The sequence below is a fragment of the Seriola dumerili genome, unplaced genomic scaffold, assembly GCF_002260705.1.
Source record: "Seriola dumerili isolate Sdu_G_001 unplaced genomic scaffold, Sdu_1.0 BDQW01000226.1, whole genome shotgun sequence".
In the NCBI taxonomy this organism is placed as follows: domain Eukaryota; kingdom Metazoa; phylum Chordata; class Actinopteri; order Carangiformes; family Carangidae; genus Seriola; species Seriola dumerili.
This window is the reverse complement of record NW_019174481.1, coordinates 2,729,399-2,751,978: the sequence shown is the minus strand read 5'-3', so window position 1 is coordinate 2,751,978 and position 22,580 is coordinate 2,729,399. Positions and strand designations below refer to the sequence as shown.

Here is a 22,580-nt window from a genome sequence, read left to right as displayed (position 1 = left end):
TGTGTGCGCACGCAGTGTGGTTTGTGTCCAGTTTAAATAGCTAAAGATCCTAATACCTGAACTATACCTGCATATAAGAATGCGTCGAAGCAAAGGTGAGCAGGTGTGTGGTGGTCAGGCAGAGAATGAAACTGGGCAAAGTGGCACTTTGTAGTGATGGTGGCATTGGGTGGAGGCGGTTGGGTTTCACCCAGTGGGTGATACAGTATTATGGGTTGGGCTACCTTGTATTGAGAGGTGTGGACACAGTGGTGATAGGCACACCTGGCACCTACATGAGCTGAACTAACCGTTTAAATGTAAATACAGGAAACTGAATCACCGACTCCATCGGGCTTTCAGTGTTGGTCAGTGAGTAAATTATAGTGTAATTTGCAGTGTTGATGAGAAAATGATGCATCAGATGTGTACACAGAGATGAGGCAGAAATGAGTGTGTGACTTTATCATGTCTGACTTAGTGGGAAAAAATAACACATGTGACAATAAGGGATTCTCAGTCATGCACAACATGTAAAAGTTCATATCAGGCCTCAAAGTGCCGCTTTAATAGTGAGGTATGACAAGCCAAAGCAGTAACATTCAACCTCTTCCCACATCCACAGAAAGGTCAGAGGTCAAGCTCAGCTGTAGAGCTGCATCCCTGGTCCTGTGGACTGATAAAGATTTGGTGTTTTGCTCAAAGACTCTTCAGCAAGATGAAACCTCAACAGCTTCAGGACTTTAAATCTTTAAGTCTCTTTTCCTGAGGCGAAGGTGTCAAGTGAAAACCTTCTGACTTGGTCCTGGTGTCTGAGGTTTTAAGATGCTGACTTTGTAATTACCACATCCCCAATTCATGTCCAGCTAAGCTCACTTGTTGCATTCTGCTCTGTGTTTTCTAAAAAAGCCTTCACCCAAATATAGGACTGATGATCAGCAGTCAGGTCTTGTTGGAGGTTAGCTACAGGACATTGAGACTGAAGAACAGTGGTTTCAGTGTGAGGACTCATTCCCTCTCACTAACTGTGAAACAAAAGCTACCTCATATGATTCAACTTTCCACCTTATCACTTTGTCAACAACTGGGAAGGAGAGAAGTTTCTATTCTTCTCTTATCATCAGCCTGCCTCGCTCTCGCTCACAAACACACACACACACACACACACACACACATTACAATGCTCATACAACAGTCACCAAACACGATGGGAAGAGAAAATGTCATCTTATGTCCGTTCAGTTTCTATGGACTTCTGCTTTTTGCATGATATTTATATCAGTTTCTGTTTTTGTCTGAGTCTTTGTTATGTACTTTATCAGGAGATTAAAAGACAGTTTGTTTAAAGAACAGAGCTCAGTCACAAACATGGAAAACACACCGCTCTGACAGCAAACCGCTCCCACATGAACTTACTGATAACCACTAAGTTTTTGCAGCTAAGGTGATGAGTGATCTGGATCATCCCCAATACAAACGTTAAAAACCAATTGTTCATTGAAAAGCAACTGACTTGGGTTGTTAAATGTTTTTTTTCTGAAATTAATTTGAAAACAACATGTCTCAAAGAAAAAAAAAGACCAATTATAATGCAATGCTTTTTTGAAACATTTATTAATTCCACAAAAAAAGGGCCTGTATACTGAGAGGTGATATTCTCGGGGACAAACAGGTGTGACTGCCCAAATATAAGAATGTATGAATCAGAAATACAAAATTAAACTTAATGTCTTTTTTTTTTAAACCTGGATAAATAAACATGCCAAACAACACCTCGACACTTGCAGGCTTCCTTATGTCCACAACAGCTTTATGTTCATCCGACACAAACCTCAGCTGTTGGATTTGATCAGGGGGACTCTCCCTTTTTCTTTTCTTTTTTTTTTTAAAGAAAAAACTGGTTTGAATTTATTTTCTTGTCAAAAGAGTAACAAAATAGCATCTTCACACCACAGTCTCCACTCTGTATTTACACGGGATAAGGAGTGAGAGAGTGTGTGTTGTGGCGTGTGTTTGGTGCTCAGCAGTGGGGCGCATCATCAAACAGCTGTTGGTGGCAGTTTGAAGTGTTTTTCATCTCTGCGGAAACACTTTAATTTTTCCCACGGGTTATTAAATACGAGTGAACAGTTTTGCTGTGATATTTGTGGGATGAAAATGTGTGTGTTGCAGCCCAGTTCTTTTTCTGTAGTCGGTTTACATGGGGAGGTCCTGCATGTGCGCAAACTTTTCGCGCTCCGATCGTGCGTCTTCCTCTCCAGTCTGTCACACGCTGGAGCTGGGTGAAGTGTAAGAGTCCATGCCGCTCTTGGTCATCCCTCCAGGGAAGAGGATATACGCCACCTGAGGCTGTAAACTGGCCGCAGACCACGCGTTACAGTTACACGGCAGCACGTATCCCGGGCTGGAGGGTGACGGGTGGGTGTGGGTGTGCTGTCCGGGGCAAGCCAGACCCCCAATCCCACCGGTCTGGTACCCAAAGGTGTGCGCGCTGTAGGGCAGAGAGCCTGCGGCCAGAGTGTGCGGTATCTCCGCCATCCGCTGGACAGCTCCGGTGCTGAACTGCGCCACCGGCTCCAGCAGGGAGAAGGACGACGAGGAGGAGGCGGGAGCGAGGAGAGCCCTGGCTTTATCCCCGGGGACGAGAAAGGAGTCCATGGAAAATCCCTTCAAGTGCTCCGCCGCCTCCCCGAGCAAAGACGGCAGCGGGAAAACAAAACGGTCCCTCTTGAGGAGACTCTTCGGTTTGCGCCGGGGTCTGTACTTGTAGTCCGGATGCTCCTTCATGTGCTGAGCCCGCAGCCTCTTGGCCTCGTCGATGTACGGACGCTTCTCAGAGTCGGAGAGCAGCTTCCACTCCGCGCCGAGTCTCTTGCTGATTTCAGAGTTGTGCATCTTCGGGTTCTCCTGGGCCATCTTTCTCCTCTGGCCTCTGGACCACACCATGAATGCGTTCATGGGTCTCTTGATGTGATCTAAAGGTTTTGCCATTTCAGGAACTGGCACATTAATTAAAGCACGCGCCGATCCTACTTTAAAGGAAGTCACCTCTCCAAAAAGCTCATGCTCCTCTCGTGCGTAAAAGGAAAAGTGACGAAGAAGTATCAAAGATGGATTGAGTTAAGAAATATTTTCTGTGCCTTTGTCAAAAAAAAAAAAAAGTAGAAACTATAATTCCAGATTGACTGAAGAACTTGCACCAAGTTGAACTGAAAACTACACAAAGCGCAAAGCCTGGGCGCATGAATGGGAGTCACACGGGACCAAGTTGGAAGCTTGTTATGGATGATGCTGGGCATGTCAGCCACTCATCACCACACCACTGTCACGGCGAGCCAGGCCAATGGGAATGAGAGACCGCACTGTAATCCCTTCACAAAAAGTGACTGTACAACATTTCTGAGGGACTCCTCTCCAGCGGTTTAGTCTCTCCAAAGCTACCGAGACCAGCAGGCAGGGAACCAGGGGAGAAAGCCAGCTGCTGTATAACATACGCAGAAAACTACTAATTAAATGGAAGTTATTTTCCACTGCAGCTCCACATAGCCCTATAATGACCCATATGGCTCATTTGCTCAATAATGAGGTCTATTTCAGAGGATGTTAGAGGAGGTTTCTGTTTGTTTTAGTCATTTGAAACCATCTCTTTAAACCAGGGCCGCATCCAAGATTTACTGAGGTCAACAGGATACAGGAAAAAGAAAGTCTCTAAATTTTGTTCTTATTTAGATTTTTTTGTAGGTAGCTGTTCATTTTTTTCCGAAAGTTTTATTGATTCTTTCAAGGAAAATCCTCTGAAAAACAACAGCATTGAGCTAAAATGACCAGATTGTGCTGCATAGTTCTTTCCAGGAAACGTTCAAGGAAATTATAAGTAGATTGAAGATCAGCAAAATAAAATGTTATTGGTTTATTCCGCCAACATGAAAGTCTAAATGTTGTTTCGGAGCTTTCTCCGGGCTACAAGGAATAAATCTGAATCCTGGTGGAAAACGGGTGGAGAGGTAGTGAACCTTTAGGTTTTTAACAGCAGAATGTAACTTTCTAAAAACACAGAGGACATGACCCTACATATGACCCCACATTAAAACTAAATAAAATGTGTGTAGGTTCTCTACTCCAAACTTAATTCCTTCATCCATCTCCCAATTTTCACTCTTACTTTTTAAAAAACTTGCCTTTAGCCACTGACTCATTTAAATTCCTTCCCATGATGCCATGCAGGTGTCTTATATATTAATATGTGTACAAGTGGCTCACCTCTCCCTCCTCCATCGTCTACAAAATCAATACCAATCACAGCCATAATTCTCTGGCCCTGGGTGACTCCATTGATTGTTACAGTTTTCATAATTATTTTACCTTATCTGATCAAATATGTGCTTTAGCCATCTCGTCTGTTATTGAAATGACATTGATGGAGAAATGCCTGAGCAATAACTTACCGATGAACTATACGCAGTGTACTGTATGTGTACTCAGGTGCTCATAGGTAATAACAGGGGATTACTGTATATGGAGTATATACTCAGGGAGCTCATTTTACAAGGAGGAATTCAATACTGACTCTCTGGGTGTCTAAGTGGGAGCTTCCAGGCCGCCTCAAAGGCACCCAAAATGGCTTCTGCAAAAAGGATTATTACCATGACAGAGGCATGATGTGTTTCTCCGTAGACAGAGCTGTGGCAGTCGGTTGAAGCTCCGAGTTTAGGTTTTGGTAGCGGCGATAAACTTAGATATCAGGCGAGGAGGAGGCCTTTATTTCATTTACCTCCCACAATCAAAGGCACCGTGGGCCTCTTCAAAGGCAAAATAAATGGACATAGAAGATCCAGTGGTGCGCACTGTGTCAGTGGTGGCGATGATAAGATGTTTTCAGAGAGTGTTTTTCTGTGGGTTTCCTCGGAGCAGACGGGCTGGAGGGATAAAGTGACTGACGGCAGGGGTCAGACAGCTGATCTGTCTCCTCATAGCTGTGCTGTTATCTACCGTGCTGTAGGTTCAGGCCTGGCACACAGGAGGCCCCCACCACCACACAGAGACAATGATTACTTCCACAGAGGGACCATGTTTTAGAGAGTTTACAGCAGCGCAGAGAAAAACTGTCCGAGAACAACAACATGACAGGAAGGGCAGTTTGACGAAATGATCTGTTTTTCCTTTATTTTTATTCTGCACAAAAAACTTTCAGCTGAGGAAAAAACAGAGAGTATGTGTTTTGTTGTGTACTTGTCAGTGTTTGGTTTGACTTCTAAGAAAGGGCAGCATTTCAACTCTGGAGAGATGAGGGTGGGGGGAAACGGGTAATAAGAAAAACTGCCAGCAGCACAAAATGGCTGTCGTAATCCGGTTATCCCCCGGGCTCTAAAGATACTGGTCCTCTCCTTAGGAGTCTATCTTTTCTTCTTATGTCAAAACTGTCCTCCATGCACTCAGGTGGATTAAGGAGTCACACTGTAGAAAGAAATTGACAGGTACAGAAAGACCTGGGGGTGAAAAGGAAATGAAAGATGACACAAAGAGGCAGACCGGGCGCTCCGGCCGGGGGAGTGTGCCAACGTCTGACAAGAAAAGAATCTATCAAGTCAACTTCACGCTGGAGGAAAAAATGCTGATGGTTCCTACTAATTTACTGCATTGATTAACTGAATAATTATTGGCAAATGTGATTAGTGATTACATATCTCTTCGTCTTGTGAAATGGCTTTTCTTTCGGTAGATGACTGAAGTGTTTGACAACTGTAGTGTTCACTGATCTTGCTGTAAATCTGACTCAGGTTATATTGGGTTTAATGGCAGCTCTGCGGGAGGGTGCATTATTAAAACTCACTCAGAGTAGATTACATTCTAGATACATCACATATGCATATCATCTCGTATTGTTGAAAACGACCTCAACAAAAGGCTCTACTTTACGCTGGCTGTTTAAAGTGTAGGGGGGGAAGCAGCTGCCCAGTTGGCCTCCAGATGAAATGATAGCCTATTTTGAAAATCCTTTAATCATAATAATCTACAGAGAATTCAGAAAGTGTTCAGACCCCTTCAGTTTTTTTTCACACGATATCCCATTGACATCAGGGTTCAGATCCTTTGCTATAACGCTGAAATTTAGCTCAGGTGCCTCCATTTCTCTTGATCATCTTTGAGATGTTTCTACACCTTGATTGGAGTCCACCTGTGGTCAGGTCAGCCGATTGGACATGATCTGGAAAGGCACACACCTGTCTATATAAAATGTCTCATAGCTGACAATGCACATCAGAGCAAACACCATGCCATGAGGAGGAGACAGGATTGTGTCGAGGCACAGACCTGGGGAAGACAATAAAAACATTTCTGATGCACTGAAGGTTCACAAGAACACAGAGGCCTCCATTATTCTTCAATGGTAGAAGTTTGGAACAGCTAGGACTCTAGAGCCTCGGTAAGAGAGGAGACCAACAACCTGACGGTCAGTCTGAGCTCCAGAGATCCTGTGTGGAGATGGAAGAAGCTTCCAGAGGGCCAACCATAACTCCACCGATCTGGCCAGGTGGAAGCCTCTCCTCACTAAAAGACACATAAAAGCCACTTTGAGTTTGAAAAGAAGCAACTAAAAGGACAAGATTCTCTGGTCTGATGAAACCAATATTGAACTGTTGGTGTCATGTGTGGAGGAAACCAGGCACCATTCAACACCTGCCTGATACCATCATCATACATCTGGAGAGACCTGAAGATGGCTGTCCACCAACAGTCCCCATCCAACCTGACACAGCTTGAGAGGATCTGCAGAGAAGAATGGCAGAAAATCCCCAAATCCAGATGTGCGAAGCTTGTCGCATCACACCCAAGAAGACTTTGGGCTGTAATCGCTGCCAAAGATGCTTCAACTAAAGGGCCTGAATACTGATACAGTTTCAGTTTTGCTTTTTTAATAAATCAATTTCTAAAATTCTGTTTCCGCTTTGTCGTTGTGGAATATTTAGTGTAGATTGATGAGAGGATTTTTTTTTAAATTTTAGCCTAAGGCTGCAACATGACAAAATATGAAAAAAGTGAAGGGGTCTGAACACTTTCTGAACACATTGAAAGTACAAAAACAGTATTTCCAGCTTCTTAGTTGTGGATTTGCTGCTTTTCTCTCTTCTATTTGATGTGAACTGGATATATCTGGCTATATGAGAACGCTACCTCGGACTATGGTCATTTCTCTCCATTTTCTGACATTTCATAAACCAAACAAACAATTAAATAATTAAAAAACGCATTTAGCAGTTTAATCGACGCAGAGAGGAATTGTAACTTGAAGCCCAATCATTGTAAACATGATCACTTTTCACGCATCTTACCTAATTATGGTGCCACTGTCGGAAATCAAAGCTGGTCTACATGAAAACAAACGAATCTATATTCTTTCAGATGGACATCAGTACACTTGATCAACAGACTGTATTGATTATTTGAATATGTTTTCATTTTCTTATTTGTTTTTCCATGGAAAACAGTATTGACACTGAGTGGATTATACTGTAAACTGATTCAAAATAACCTGGGCTGTTCATCAGAGCCACCTCTCTAATGAATCTTTTCAGCCAAGCATATGATTGCATATGATTATTGACACATAAATTCAAGTTTTCACAGAGGAGGCAGACTTGATGAGATGAAGGCCGAGGCCCCCTCCCCAGATTGGTGTGTTGTGCTTTTCTTGCACATCATGGTGAACCTAAACAGAATGTACTGATGTTCCTTTCAAAAAGTACAAATACACACTTTCACTTTCATGGAAATCAGCCACTTGATTTGAGTTACTCAAGTAAGATGAACCTACACCAAGCCTGGAACTGTATTACTGTATACCAGTAAACTGATGAATGGGTTTCCATCTGATTGTGTGAAAGTTCAGACACACTCATACTTCAAATTTTGTCATTTCAGCTCCAAATAAATTCACTGAAAGAGTTTCTGACACTTCTGAGCAGTCCGTTAGGAAACGTTTCAGGGGGAAAATCCCCAAGATTTTCATTGCTCCGGGGGGGGATTTCACTAAATCTTGTGCTTATTCTCATGATGCTTAGGAAAAGTAAAGCAGTTTTAATAGCTTTCCCCTTGACACATTGATGGTGGAATATGCTTTGGCTCTGTGGCAGATAGCTTCAATCCTGAGAGGCTGAGAGAGAGAGAGAGAGAGAGAGAGAGAGAGTGGGGGGAAGAGATCTGCTCGTCTCTGCCTGCCAGTACACTTTCATAAGGCCCCATCTAGGCTAAATTAATACACTTCCTCCAACATCTGAGGATAAAACCTGAGGGCCACATTATCAGCCAGCTTGTAATACAACCGAGTCAGCAGTCAATGAGATACATTTGCAACCAGGCATTTGTCAGCGACTCAGTGCCACAGAGGCAGGGGATTTAAAATGTCCTGCAGTAAATTAAGTGCTGCTTGAAAAGTGAAAGGTGCCGGCTAAGCAGGCGGCTGCTTACTTTAAATGACAGACTGGTTAAGGGGGTGATGATGGTGTGGTGATGGAGGGAGGAGGAAACTCAACCAGGGGCTTGAAGCTTTTTTTTTTTTCTGATTCTGGCTCCACTGCATTTTATACATTTACAGAAGGTTTATGTGAAGGTTTTGGTGAGAGAACAATAATTACGACAATGATAATAACAATTATTTATATAGAAATTATCAAAATCACAGATTACAAAATGCTTCACAACATAAAAAAAACACATATGTATTAATACACATACACACACATTTGAGAGACAATTAACCAGAAATAAATAAAGTTACAAAAATAAGATTTTAAAAATGATTTAAAAGACTTTCATTCCAGAGCTGAGACGCTTTCACAGTAAAAGCACTTTCCCCTTCAGTCTTACAGCTCGACATGAAAACTGTCAGTAAGTACCTGCCCGAGGACTTCAGACTGCGTGCAGGTTGGTATGGGGCTAATGATTCAGTGATGTAGCCTGGGGCCAGGCCATGAAGCGCTTTAAAGGTAACAAGTAAAATCTTGAAATCCATTCTGTAGCAAACTGGTAGCCAGTGTGAAAACATGTAAGGGGAATAATATGATCCCTTTCCTTACCTCGTTTGTCTTTAAACTAGCTGGTTTAATATTGTAGGAGAAAGAGGCAAGAGAGGACTGTACTTGTGCATGCCGATGCTGGTCAGGGCCAGTTATAGGGATTTCAGTTTTTCTCTGAATTTAACTGAAGAAAATTTGCAGACATCCAGTTTTTAATGTTGATAAGATATTCTCTAAATTGATCTATTAACCATTAATTGAGTAATCACAGGCACTCCTGACCTGGTCACTAATACTTCTTCACCTATCTCTCTTTTTCTTCCCTCTCTCATCTCGCTCTTGTGCTTCAAGTATGAAATGATTGTTTCGACATGCTTTATCATATTTAATATTTCACTGTCCACAGCATGATGAATGAAGTTTCTTAAAATACCAGCAGCCATTTTTTCCATTCATTACTGTATGCTGTATGAAAATCACCTTGCAGAGACTCGAAATTTGCTCCACATGGTCTTTTGTCTTTGACAAAGCTGTTATTGTTGTAAAAAGACACAAAAGAAAAGACTCAACTTGTTGCCTGTATATTAGAGCTCTTGTGGTGAAAGCACAGTGCTGGTGCCAGCCAGGAGCAAAAGCCCATTGAGTTCAGATGTAAGTACCGAGTGAGCACTCACAAATTAAACCAATAGCAACAGTCCTGTACACACTCACAGTTTGTGTTGTGTTATTGTTGTGCACAACTGCAGTGGAGATGATTAAACCAGTACTCACAACTGCATGAGCCCGTGATCATAATGTACTGTAAGTCTGACAAAAATAAAATAACAACATTTCTGTCCCAGAAAGTGGAAACAACACAGGACATGAACAGACATGAAAAAAACACTGCTATGGTCCTTTACCTTTATCTCTCTTCTTCTTCTGCTTCTTCTCTCTGAAGAATAGGATTACAACATCCATTTAAAAAACTGGGAATTACCAAAAACTACCATTGTGATTCATAGCAGAACAGGAACCCAGGACAAATTAAGAGGGTGGGTACAGGAAAGAGACACTTAAAATATATAGAAACTCACCCCCATAGTATGAAGCCACTCTACAAATGACAGAGCATGGCGCCACTAAGAGGCTTATGGAAATAATGGAAGTAGTGTAGCTCCTGTGGCGATGATATGCTTGCTGTAACAGAAAGGGAAAGAGACTGGTATTTACCGAGATATCTCCTGGACTCGTGTTAAGCAGAGCAGTGGCTGTCCTGAGCCAGACCGGAGGGAGGGGAGCAGAGATGCTGTCACAACAGCAAGCTCAGATAAGCCCCTACTGGGTGAAGAAAGAAAGGCATTAAGTGAGCATATTTTTTTAAGTCGTTTGATGCTCCTCCAGCGCCACTGGAGTGAGACTGTGTGCAGAATAAATATAGGCAGGTGATTTAAACCCAGAACATATGCCGGTTCAATTATAAGCACGCTTTTTTTAGCTCTTGAAAATCAGATGAGCTTCCTCTTTACACAGGTGATGTGGAGTCTAAAAAGAGATGAACTGAAAGAGGCCTCAAAACCACAGTGCCTGAAATAGTTTTCTTTATCTGTCCTGTATCTTAACTGGTAACATCTTGTGTTCGGTGAACTCAGACAATATCTCTGCTGCACGAAAAAGTGGGCCACCACACTAGAGCTAAAACTTAAATGTATGAAACTAAATTATCTGTGTTGTGTAGATGAAGAGCCACCTCATGCAGAAAATAACACAAACAGCTACCGTATACATACACATTAAAAACAATTAACAGAAACCCCACATTGTAGTACTGCCAATGACCACAAGAGATCGGTATAACAAAGCTTTATAGACGGGTCCGGTTAGGAGGTCACTTCTGTAAATCTGTTTTAGCAACAAAACAAGGGTAGACAATGACACACGTGCCAGATAGTATTGCTTACTGTAGAGTAAAATGTGAATCATGGCAAAAAATTGGGCTCGTCCGGGATTTGAACCCGGGACCTCTCGCACCCAAAGCGAGAATCATACCCCTAGACCAACGAGCCGCTTGCACAAAGTGTGAACGGTACATGTTATATACGTTTGATTGTCTTCTGCTATGCATTATGAATATTATAAATATATATAGTTGTTTATATTATATTCTATTTATACACAAAATTGTCAATTGCTTCATCAAAACTGCAAGATTTCAAAACATTACCCTGAATTAGAAGGGATGACGCTGGTTAACAGTTCACGCTAGCTGGCAAGCTAACCTACCTCCTGACCGGTGAGCCCGTACAGTCAGAGCTAACGTTAGCTAACTCTGGTCGGAAAGGAAAGTTCCTGACAGCTTCCAAATGAGCTTAAAATGGCGAGGGGCCCTTGGTAGAACATTAGCTGTTACAGTCCGTGCACAAAGTATAATTCTTCTGAAGTTGTTCACGTTGTATATTGAAAAATATCAGCTTAGCCTAGTTGCATAATTTCATTGTGCTACTTGTGCTAAGTGCAAATGTATGTTGACGTTTGTGAGCTTCATTATCCGATGCTGCCTTCACGCTGTTAACGCTTTGCTTGTGTTATTGTCCCATTGAATGAAGACGAGCACATCAATTCAGCGCACCAAAGAGTCGGTTTGTTCCATTAACCAACTTTTACAATGAAAATTGAACAAGGAAGTCGAGAGTCGGAAACAGAGACAGCTCGTCTTCAAAGTAAAGGTTGCTCGTTTTGAACAAACATGCTGGCTGCAGCGGTCAATTTAAGGAAAGCGGAGCTAGATAAATTAACAAATTGATTAAATAATGAACATAATTCATAACTGTTAGCTAGCCCACAATTGATTGGAAATAAATTTACAACGAAGACAGGAATTATTATAGGGTCTTGCAAAAAAAATGGCTGTTAATATTTTCAATGACACAACTGACTTTAGTGTAGCTGTTTGGATTGGACAGGAGTAAGCTATTTCACTGATACAAGAACATCATGACTGCAACATTACAACATTTTAAGGTGGTATTCCTTCTGTTTTGGGGAATCTGAAAATGAAATAGATAAAAAATGAAGAATCAATATATGAAATACAATCCTACTATACTGAAGGATAACACCACGGCTTATCAAACATCACAGAAAACAATGGGTTCACAAATAGTAATACCATATGACACAGAAAAATGTAATGATATAATACATATTGAAATAAAAATTACAAAATGATTTATTTGACAAAATAATCTCACTGCAATGTCCGTTTATAGCTGTTCTGTATCTCTCTCTCCTATTTTGACACAATTTATAATATTCAACTATTAGTTTATTATATTCAATGTATTATATTTATTATATTCTGACTCTGTTAGTAGTAGGGTAGAAGGTGGTCATGACTCCAGGGGAAACTAGCGAGTTATTGGGGTAATCAATTAAACACATTCAAAAAGGTCTGCACAATCTGAAATCTCTGCATATTTCAGCTATCTTTTCCCAACATACTGTAATTACTGTGAGAATATTATAGAACATTATTTCTGTCATGGTGTTTTAGGTCTTTATCATACCCTCATCATAAGAAAAAGGTGGAAAAGATGGCTTCCCACTACACTGAGATAGGATTACTGTATTACTGTCTTTCATAATAAGTGGAATCACGTTTTATGTGAGAATTACGGTGAATTAGTTTCCAACAGTGGATAACCCAGACTGTGGCAGACAGTAGCATTATAATAAAAGTTTTCAATCTTAAATCTAAAGTAAATACAAGAACAAACCTGCTATAACTCTCAAACTGGTTATATATATTTGTTATATGTTATAATGCTCATAACGTCAAAAGTCAAATTACCAAACTGTAAATGAAAACAAAGTTTAGGTTGCAGGCTGTTTTAAGGCTTTCCTCGTGTTGGGGCTCTGGGTACTTACTTCCACCATTCCCCCCATTATTACATCCCTGTTGTTATTATGACGCAGTTTCTGATAATACTGTTTATCAATTGTAATGTGCTTATAATGAACTGATATTGTATATAATGTGTGTGAGAGCAGGCTGACTCTCAGTGTTGACGGTGGGACAGGGTTGAGCCCTGCTGCTGCCGCTGCTCCTCTCGCCCAGTGCATTGTGGTCTGTGTGCTAAAGGAAGCTGCTGCAGCGGAATCTGAAGAATTTGAGGTGTCCGCCAAGTCTGCTGTTCATCGTTAACTTAGTCTGTCGGTACCTCTCTGCACTGTAAGGACTGCAAGGTAACACCGCTGATTTATCTATTTTTTTACCTCTTATTCATGACGATGTTTTCTCGTCGCTGTGTAGGTCGCGGTTTCGTTGTTAAACCGACGACGCTAACATTAGCTATTTAAGTGAACATCCTGCGAGAGAAGCTACTCGGCTAGTTAGTGGTTAACGCTATGCTAAGCTTGTACCAAGTTTCCGAACAGCTAGCGAGGGGTGTTAGCTGGAGAAATAGGAAATAGCTTTCAATTGGGCTCGTTTTGATGGCTGTTCAAAGACAGAAACATAATCAAATTTGGGGGGTTTTCATGGCAGATGTCAGCATCAGCCCATTTTACGCCCATTGGGTTGTTACCGTTATAAAACTAGCCGTTGCTAATTAACTGGCTAATTTCCATTTCAATACGTGTAAGAAAATTAGTATTGCTAGTTTTAGTTAGCGTTACATTTTTCTGTGGTAGGGTAGGCAAGGCTTCTTGAATTGGCTCAAACTAGCTTCTGAATTAACCTAGACACATACATTTGTCTAATCAGCCGGAAAACAACAGTTTCCTATTATCTGGCAGAGTGAGACAGTTTTTTTTTCATCCTAACTCTCGGTGCTGTTGGTGTGTTTCTGACAGTTTCAGTTCATTAGGGCTTTTGAATAGAAAAAGACACCGAATTGCAACACAACAGCCAACAACAAAGTAGTAAACATATGACACCAGTTGTAAAGCCGTTGGGATTAATAGCATAAGCATGGCTTAATCGCTTATCCTCAGATCATAGTATTGTAGTGGGACGCAGCTTTAATGCAGCTAGCAGGAAAAGGAGATAGTCAGTTTTTTGTGGTGAGACACAGCACTCTCACAAACCAGACTTCCTGTCTTTCATACACTCAGGCCTGTATGTATGTGACTGCATGAATTAGCTCCATTTCAGAACAGGTTCACATAGGCCAGAGTTGTGGTAAAATTAAGTATTGTTGCCAGTTATTGTTGTAAGTTTTTCTCAGTATGTGATAGTCTGTGTTTTCTTTCAGGTTTAACAAGCAGTAAAAAATGTCTCAGGCCGACAAAATGAAGGTGAGTCTTGCAAAATACAAAACCAGATACTTTATCTGAACTGATACTGTACAGGGTAATACTAGGTTCCCTCTTCCAATTCACTGGCTGTCTTTCTTGTGTAATGGTTTAACATTAATAATGACGAGAAAGTAAGGTTGTATGTTAATGATATGCTCCTTTTTCTCTGACTCAAAACTCAATCTTAGGTGTTGTGGTTTTGTTATAAATGTAAACAGTAAGTCTGCTGTCCTCTTTTGACTCAGTCCAGGATTTCATTTCAGTGAGACATTTTGTTCCATCCCACTTTTCTCACGTTATTTTCTACAATGTGTGGTTGTTCAAAACACATATTATTTACTTGTTGAATGCTAGGTCACTCAGGCAGTTGCTCAGTGTGCTGCTCACTATTCACATGACTCACTGATGTGGCTTTATGCGGATTGAAAGGCCTAAAGGCAGCACAGGAACACACTACTTATTAGTCTTATCAGTCATGACCTTTGCTGAAAGCTTGGGAGAAAGGAGCGTTTATAAATACTACATGACTGTGTGGCCAAAAAAGCGCAAACTAAATAAAGAACAGGTACCTTTTTGTATTTGAATTTGCCAGTGTGTAGCAGTGCCACGGGGGCTATTGAATTGCTTTGTGTAGGAAAGAGCCATAATCACTGGAATGATGGGTGGACAGTCTTTTGTAAATACACTACAGAGAGGTCACTGTTGCTCTCCCTAAAAACCCTGGTTGTTCATGAACAGATGTCTCCTCAGTGACTCCTACTCTAGCACCTATAAGTGGTTATGTTATTGCCAGCACAATGTTCAACTTACAACTGATTTGGATTCATCATGCAACAACAATTATCTTAAACTAAATCAGAATTCTGTGCAAAGCTACGGTCTTTCATCTTAAATTGTAATGTCACCAAACATTATAACTACGATTATGACACTTCTGTCTTTGTCCTCTCCTTTTTGTACTACAGCAGGGCCAGTTCACCAACCCTGAGACCCCAGGGTATGTTGGATTCGCCAACCTGCCTAATCAGGTTCATCGCAAGTCAGTAAAAAAAGGATTTGAGTTTACATTGATGGTAGTAGGTGAGTGTGTCTTCCCTGTTTTTAAGACCTTTTCTAATTTTGTCCATTTCTTCTTGATATTACATGGCTCTAGTTTTATTTAGTTTGGAAGATGATAGTGTATCTTAGTGATAACAAGTTTCAAGCTAGACAGCTTCAATAAACATGGAAATTTAAGGAATGCATTTTGTTTTTTGGCTCATGGGAGTATGTTTTTGGTGTGATTTTGACCATTGGCCTGTACAATATTTAGTTGTTGGTGTCACTTGTTTTCTTTTCATAATGAACCCTCTGTATAACAGTCTCACAACTCTTTCACCTCTGTAGCTCCATTTGTTTGTATGTTGAGGGTATGTTGGGTGTTTTGTCTTTGAACCTGTCTTCAGTAAAGCAGAGGTGTGTCTTCGTGTGCTCAAAGGCATTTTGGTCAGTATAAAATGGCAGATGTCACATCAGTGTAGTTGCTCAGCTGGCGTCAGCAGCAGTGTAAACTGCTGGATGGGAGTGCTGTGACTGTGTGAACCTCTGTGCTTGTTGATGAGGGGGGAGGGTAGGAGCTCCCCCCTGAACACTGCTCATCCTTTTGCTTTAAAATAAACCAGAGAGGAATGTAGCCTGTGGGCCTCGAGGGACTGATTCATACATTGGACAAGGCCTGCTGGTCCCGCTACTGGAAGAACACTCATTGAGTGCCTATTTAACCTCTTTTGTGACCTGGGTTCCTAAATAAATCAGTGTTTTCTTGTATATTTAGATAGCTGCAGTTCTCCCCCACAGACAAATAATATACTTAATTAAATTTGTCCTCATTATACATCTGTTGTTATGCTACCCCAAAACACAGCCCTTTCCAAACTGCCTCTAGTGTGCATTAAATATGTCAACTTTGATTTTCCATGCACTCTGGCAAATTGCCAGTTTGGATGTAGTAAAAACTTCTGTAAATCTTTTGCCATTGCTCTGGTGGGAACCACAGTTGCAGCATTCCTAAGTAAAGCACACAAGCTTTGGGTTGATTATGTGTGAACATCTGTAATGTGATCGTGAGACTTGAGCATAGTTTCTTACATTTCCTTCATATAGTTTGCTAGATTTTGTTCATTTCTGTTGCTTAAGCTAAACTGCTGCTGTAGTTTCATGATTTTCCCAGACAGAAGTCAGTCATACTACAGGACTAAAACAATGTTCAATGGACCTGCAGCATCATGAGATAAAAGACACTTTTGACTCAAGGACGAGTCTGGAAATCAGGTCATTAGCATATGTTTAAAACTTGATCACTCACTGAAACTGGGCTGTTTTTATTGCCTGTGTTTCTAACCATTTTCATTTTTCACTTTTTATATGTGAGGAAGTTTTTAAGATCTTTTCAAGAATTTTGTGTAAAGATGGAGTCGACCTAGAAGAGGATTTCCATGTTCTTGGTTCTTGCGAGTGAAACTATCCGACGATCTTCCTCCTGTTCCTGCTCCTGACTGATTTTGAAACTTTGCATTGCTTCCTCGGGGCGAGGGTTGCTTAGTCAGCCACCTGACATATTTCTATCAGGTTCATGAAGTCAGAGTTAGTATCATGCTGATGCGTATTTCCGTGTTACGTGAGGCCTGATGTGCATCACAGACAGACAGTCTGTTTCCTGCAGCACACTGACACTGTCTTTATTCTTTTTTTCTTTTTTTGTTGACGCTCAAATCTGTATTAGGGAAGTTCAAAACCTGATGGGCTTTTGTAATTCTTTCTGGTTTTTATTCTGATTTCTCATTTGATGGTTATTGTGTGATGATTGTTTTTATTTTCCTCTGTTGTCTAAAGGTGAATCTGGACTTGGAAAATCCACCCTGATCAACAGCCTTTTTCTCACTGACCTTTACCCTGAGAGAGTCATCCCTGGAGCAGCAGGTAAAACACGCACGCACGACCAAATGATCCTTATTCGTAGCCACTTTTGGATGGTTTGTAAAACACTTTGTGTATTATAAACATAAAATGAACACATTCAAGCCATTTAATAACAATAACGGACTCACTGTGGCCTTGTATTATATCTATTTTTCCTTCTTATAGAAAAGATAGAAAGGACGGTTCAGATCGAGGCATCAACAGTAGAAATTGAGGAGCGAGGAGTGAAGCTCCGTCTCACTGTGGTAGACACACCAGGATATGGAGACGCCATCAACAGCCAGGACTGGTATGAAATCTTTTTAGAGCGTATGCTGTTGAGGAGATGAAGTATTTTTAGATTTAAATTACCCACTGTCAGTCCTTTGATCTTGGAGAGCATCACTACTTGACAGTTAAAAGTAAGTTGAATTGTTTTAAATCATAAGGATAACAGGAGGATGATTTATTTATTATTTTTTTTGTCTGGGCTTTTGATTTCATTACTGAGAGAGTGGGCTTCTGCTGCAGTATGCTGTGATACAAACTGAATGTTCAGTGTGACCTATATTTCTCTCATCCAGTTTCAGCACGATTATCAGCTACATTGATGATCAGTTTGAGCGCTACCTCCACGACGAGAGCGGTCTAAATCGTAGACACATTGTTGACAATAGAGTTCACTGCTGCTTCTATTTCATCTCCCCGCTTGGTCACGGGTGAGTCCTGCAATACATACTCGCACAGATACTGTACACGCTTCAGTTAATACACTGAAGTTACATTTTTTTCACCCTTTTTTGCTTTTGATAAATTCTTACTGGAATCCTTTGTCTCTCTTTGACCCTCTGTCCGTCTGTTTCCCGTCTGACCAGCCTAAAACCCCTGGACGTCCAGTTCATGAAGGCCATTCACAATAAGGTTAATGTGGTTCCTGTCATCGCCAAGGCGGACACTCTCACCCTTAGAGAGAGGGAAAGGCTCAAGCGCAGGGTGAGAACAACAGAGGGGGATTTCCAGTTCCTGAGATGAACAGCAGCTATCATGTGCTCATGCTCACTGCTTTAGTGATACTGTAGCTTCAACTCCAGTGAAGTGTCAAAAGAGGTTATGTCGGAAATGATTTTGATTAGCAGAATAATACATATAGTAGTTATATTTCTATAGCTCTGACTAAACAGAAAACAAAAGGCTGTCGTCTGTCCACTTACTAGATAATGACCTGTGATTTCTCCTTGTTTTCTTTGTAAGATTCTGGATGAGATTGATGAACATGGTATTAAGATTTACCACCTTCCTGATGCTGAGTCAGATGAGGATGAGGACTTCAAAGAGCAAACTAGGATCCTCAAGGTAAACTCCCCGTTCCTTGTACAGCTCTTTGTCCCTGGATGAATTCAAACTTTCTTCTCTCCAAAGATATTTTCAGGGTTTTAGCCACAAAATTGCATTTATTTTGTTAAAGTTATTTATCTGGGAGGTTTGAACCATGAGAACAGACAACATAAAGTACTTCTCTTCTCCAGGCTAGCATCCCATTTGCAGTTGTAGGATCCAACCAGCAGATTGAGGCCAAAGGGAAGAAGGTGAGGGGCCGTCTGTACCCTTGGGGAGTGGTGGAGGTGGAGAACCCAGAGCACAACGACTTCCTCAAGCTGCGCACCATGCTGATGTGAGTGCTAGAGGAGCCAGAGGAGGCTATAACCTAGGTTTTTCCTTACTCTTTAAAATTAAAAGTTTGTTTCTTGGTGGTTGAGATAGTTTTCCAGGATGCCTTTAGCCATTATGATAAAAATGTGAATGTCTGTGCAGAAGTATTTATTAGTTATTGACTTTTCCATAACCTCACAGAACCCACATGCAGGATCTACAGGAAGTGACCCAGGACCTGCACTACGAGAACTTCCGCTCGGACCGCCTCAAACGGGGTGGCAGGTTGTCCTCCCATGGTTATGTTCTGCCTCTGTCTCCTGCGTACGTACTTGTCTGTCAGCTTGCTTTTCTGCACCTCCCCCCCCCCCACCTCAAACAGCAGATGTCTGATAAGAAATCATATATATCAAATGTAAAAGTCTTGGAGATACATGGAAAAGCCATTGTCGGACACATGCACACATTACAGAAATATTTACCAAGGAGGATAATTAATGAGAGTTATTGCCGTATGATGCAATCCACAGTCATTCATTTCATCTTTTGTTGATTCATATAATATTGAACTAGTATCAATTCTGTAGCACAGTAGCTCTAACTCATCATTTTGCATGTGACCTACACCAGTTAGACAGTGGTATTGAGATAGAACTGAATTCAATGCTGTTGGCTGTGGATTTACATAGTTAGCTGGTAGCTAAATGGCATGTGTAGTTTATGTAGATGTTGTAAACAGGATTACTGTGTGTGTCATTTAACATAGTGGCGATACATCATCATTTAACCCTCAGTGTAGACCACAGAGATTCTTTTAGACTTTCCCCTAAAGCCAACCCAGGATAAGGGAGTGGTTTTACTGTCTTCACGTTGCCTCGCCATCTGTCCAATGATGGCTGTCTGGTTTGATTTGTCCAATCCCATGAGTGGACTGTTGGAGGTACCGTTTTGTTTTGTTTTTTTTGTCATTTGGGGGAGGTAACGCTGTTGCCCTGACTCTCGCACTCGCTGCTTCCCTCTTGAATCTTCCTGCTTTCATCTCTTTGTAGTTACTTGTTGTAGATGCCCACTTTCTCTAGCGAGCTTTTTGTATCTTCCTGCAAAGAAACACTCCACTAACCCACTGAGCCTTTTTTCACTTTCTCAATGTGGCTTTTGTCATGTTTGCCTAATGTTACTTAAAATGCTACAACATGCACTCCCAGTCTTGCACGCATACACACACACACACAGTGCTCTGCTGAGTGTGATTATTATGCTTTACAAATCATCACACAATGTGATTTTACATTTATAACCTCTTTCACTGTGCATTTAACTTGTACTTAATGATTCCTTTGTTAACTGGCATATATTCTACAGAAATATTACACTACATACTAACATGAAAAGTAACTATACTTGTGGTCATTACAGGAAAGGACCGGAGCCGGAGGAAATGGACAAGGATATGATCCTGCAGGAGAAGGAGGCTGAGGTGGGAGATTTCAGTCACTACAATACTATTAGAAATTCATTTTTCATGATTCATCCGTCTTGATTGTCCAGATTTCCTAGAGGAAGAGTTTGACTTTTTGGGGAATAACACTCACGTTTGTGCCAAGAGGTAGTTGAGAGATCAGTACCACTCATGTATGTAAACTAAGTATTAACAGAGACAGGCTTATTATTCCCCCCCTGTTTTCAGTCTTTATGCTAGGCTAAGCTAGCAGGCTGCTGGCTGTAGTCACACATTTATAATTTAGTTGTTGTCTCTCTGAATATATGTGTTAAACTGGTCAATAATTCACGTTCACAGATGGTTTCTGTCCAAGCAGACGATGCAGGAGCAGTTGTTTCTAATTAATGATTTATAACTGGCAGACAGATATTAATGATAATACATTTATGTAGACTGACAGATAAGAGAAAGCATCTGTACATAAACAACATCCCAGCTGTCTGAATGTATGTGCCTTGTTCTTGTTTTAAGTGCAGTTGTTGTTTCCCTGTCATACATGTTGATGTTGTGTGTCCTACAGTTGAGACGAATGCAGGAGATGATTGCAAAGATGCAGGCCCAGATGCAGAAGCAGGGAGATGGAGAGGGAGAAGGCCCCAATGCGTGAAAAGTCAACGGTAGGAGCAAGACCCATGGATACAGGCAACACTCCCTCTGATGCAGACACACTCTATATTACACTACATTCCCAGAACAGTGGGACACCTGATTTCCTGTGTTTGTAACGTAAATATCTAAACGAGAGTTGTTCACTTGAATAATTTTCAAAATTGAACGATAACATGTAGTTTTTCTTTTCCACTGTAGGTTTTTGAGCCACTGCTCCACATCGACCAGAGAGAATGGGATTGATAGCAGAAAAGGTGTAAGAGCTGTCTGGTTATTGACTCCTACTGCTTGCCACTATCTTCATTCAGTCCCACGTGGGATCTGGAGTCATTTTTTTTATACATACAGTAAAATATACTCAAACAGTGTTATGTTTATATATTTACACACGGTTCTTTTTCTTTCCTTTTTTTTTTTTTTGTTTCATTTTATTCATTTTTTTTGCCAGTTACTCAAATGAAGTCATGTGACCCATCTTTAAAATGGTGATATATATTTTTAATACAAACCCATTGGGATGTTCTGTTGCTTCTCCATTCTTTTTTTGCTTTCTCACTTTTTTCGCTATCGAGAAAACCAAAGTATTGGTGCTTCTGTTCAGTGCTTTTAGTCCCAAAACATCGCTCATAGCACATGCTAACATTAGCTCTGTGAAAGAGCTTCATTGGGAGAGTCGGCTATGGTGAAAACTAGTAGAAGAAATAGCGTTTTATGCCACTGTCTCAATATTCTTTTTGTCAAGTGAAAACATAATTTAACATTTAAACACAAGCGTCCAATCGTATAGGGTTCATTCTGCTCAGTATACCACTCATGTACTCGTATGCATGCAACTCTCGACCCCACCCCCCCACAGTCTGGTTAAATTTCAGGTGAATTTTTCCCTCGAGTGCTGTGTTGGGATCAGTTCTTCCCCTCTCCTGTCCAAAATTTTACCCATCAGTGCCGTTCTCAGATCAGTGTCAACAAATGCAACTGCATTCAAGTGTTGTAAAGCTCATTTTGAGTTCGATATAATTTAAATAAACTGTGACCCTTGACCTCTTACAGTCTTCCTGTACACCTGACAAATGAAGGACGGACAAATGAGGTGTTTTTTTAAACTGTGACACACCTCTGTTTGGTGCTTTGATGCATCTTTCAATTAGATGTATTTACTTCATGTCTCCTTGATATTGTAAAGTGAAGTCATGTGCCAGGGGGCATTGATATTTTGTGTTTCATTAAGAATTAAGAGGTATAAACTTTTATGTGTCCCGACTGCTGAGTACTTTGTAGTTTTCATGACTGCAGAGGTTAAAGGTGACCCAATGAGGTCAATGTAGCCAACATTTCCCTCACCAGCCAAGATGTGAGTTCTTGACATTCCTCTTTGTGCTGTTTTTATCCAATATTAAAGTACCAAATATTGTTCTTGATACATATATTGTAATAAAGGTTTTATTAAACTTGAATAATCTCTTCTGCGAATTGAGCCTTTTTTTTATTTCTCAGTAGATGCAGCCTCAGTAAGCATAAATCTACCTTAGTATAACCAATTATCAGCTAATCAATATCAGTTCAAGGTTCATTGTGTAATAAATTTGTTTTGTTACACCCTGCTCCTGATTTAG

The 22,580-nt window shown here is 40.9% G+C and overlaps 2 protein-coding genes and 1 non-coding gene across 3 annotated transcripts; 1 reads left to right on the top strand and 2 right to left on the bottom strand.

Moving 5' to 3' along the window:
* Positions 1-2,244: 2,244 nt before the first annotated feature.
* LOC111228909 (transcription factor Sox-14-like) lies at positions 2,245-2,970 on the bottom strand. Its single transcript, XM_022755021.1, has one exon. The coding sequence runs from the start codon at positions 2,968-2,970 to the stop codon at positions 2,245-2,247; it is 726 nt and encodes a 241-aa protein (XP_022610742.1).
* A 7,996-nt stretch (positions 2,971-10,966) lies between these two features.
* On the bottom strand, positions 10,967-11,038 carry trnap-ugg. Its single transcript has one exon. It is a non-coding gene; the product is annotated as a tRNA-Pro (tRNA).
* Positions 11,039-13,080: 2,042 nt separating this feature from the next.
* Positions 13,081-21,365, top strand: LOC111228830 (septin-2B). Its single transcript, XM_022754915.1, has 13 exons — positions 13,081-13,217; positions 14,228-14,270; positions 15,236-15,350; positions 17,142-17,228; positions 17,394-17,517; positions 17,792-17,926; positions 18,083-18,200; positions 18,459-18,560; positions 18,734-18,879; positions 19,059-19,142; positions 20,274-20,334; positions 20,879-20,975; positions 21,166-21,365. The coding sequence occupies exons 2-12, from the start codon at positions 14,247-14,249 to the stop codon at positions 20,963-20,965; spliced, it is 1,083 nt and encodes a 360-aa protein (XP_022610636.1). The 5' UTR covers positions 13,081-13,217; positions 14,228-14,246; the 3' UTR covers positions 20,966-20,975; positions 21,166-21,365.
* Positions 21,366-22,580: the final 1,215 nt, after the last annotated feature.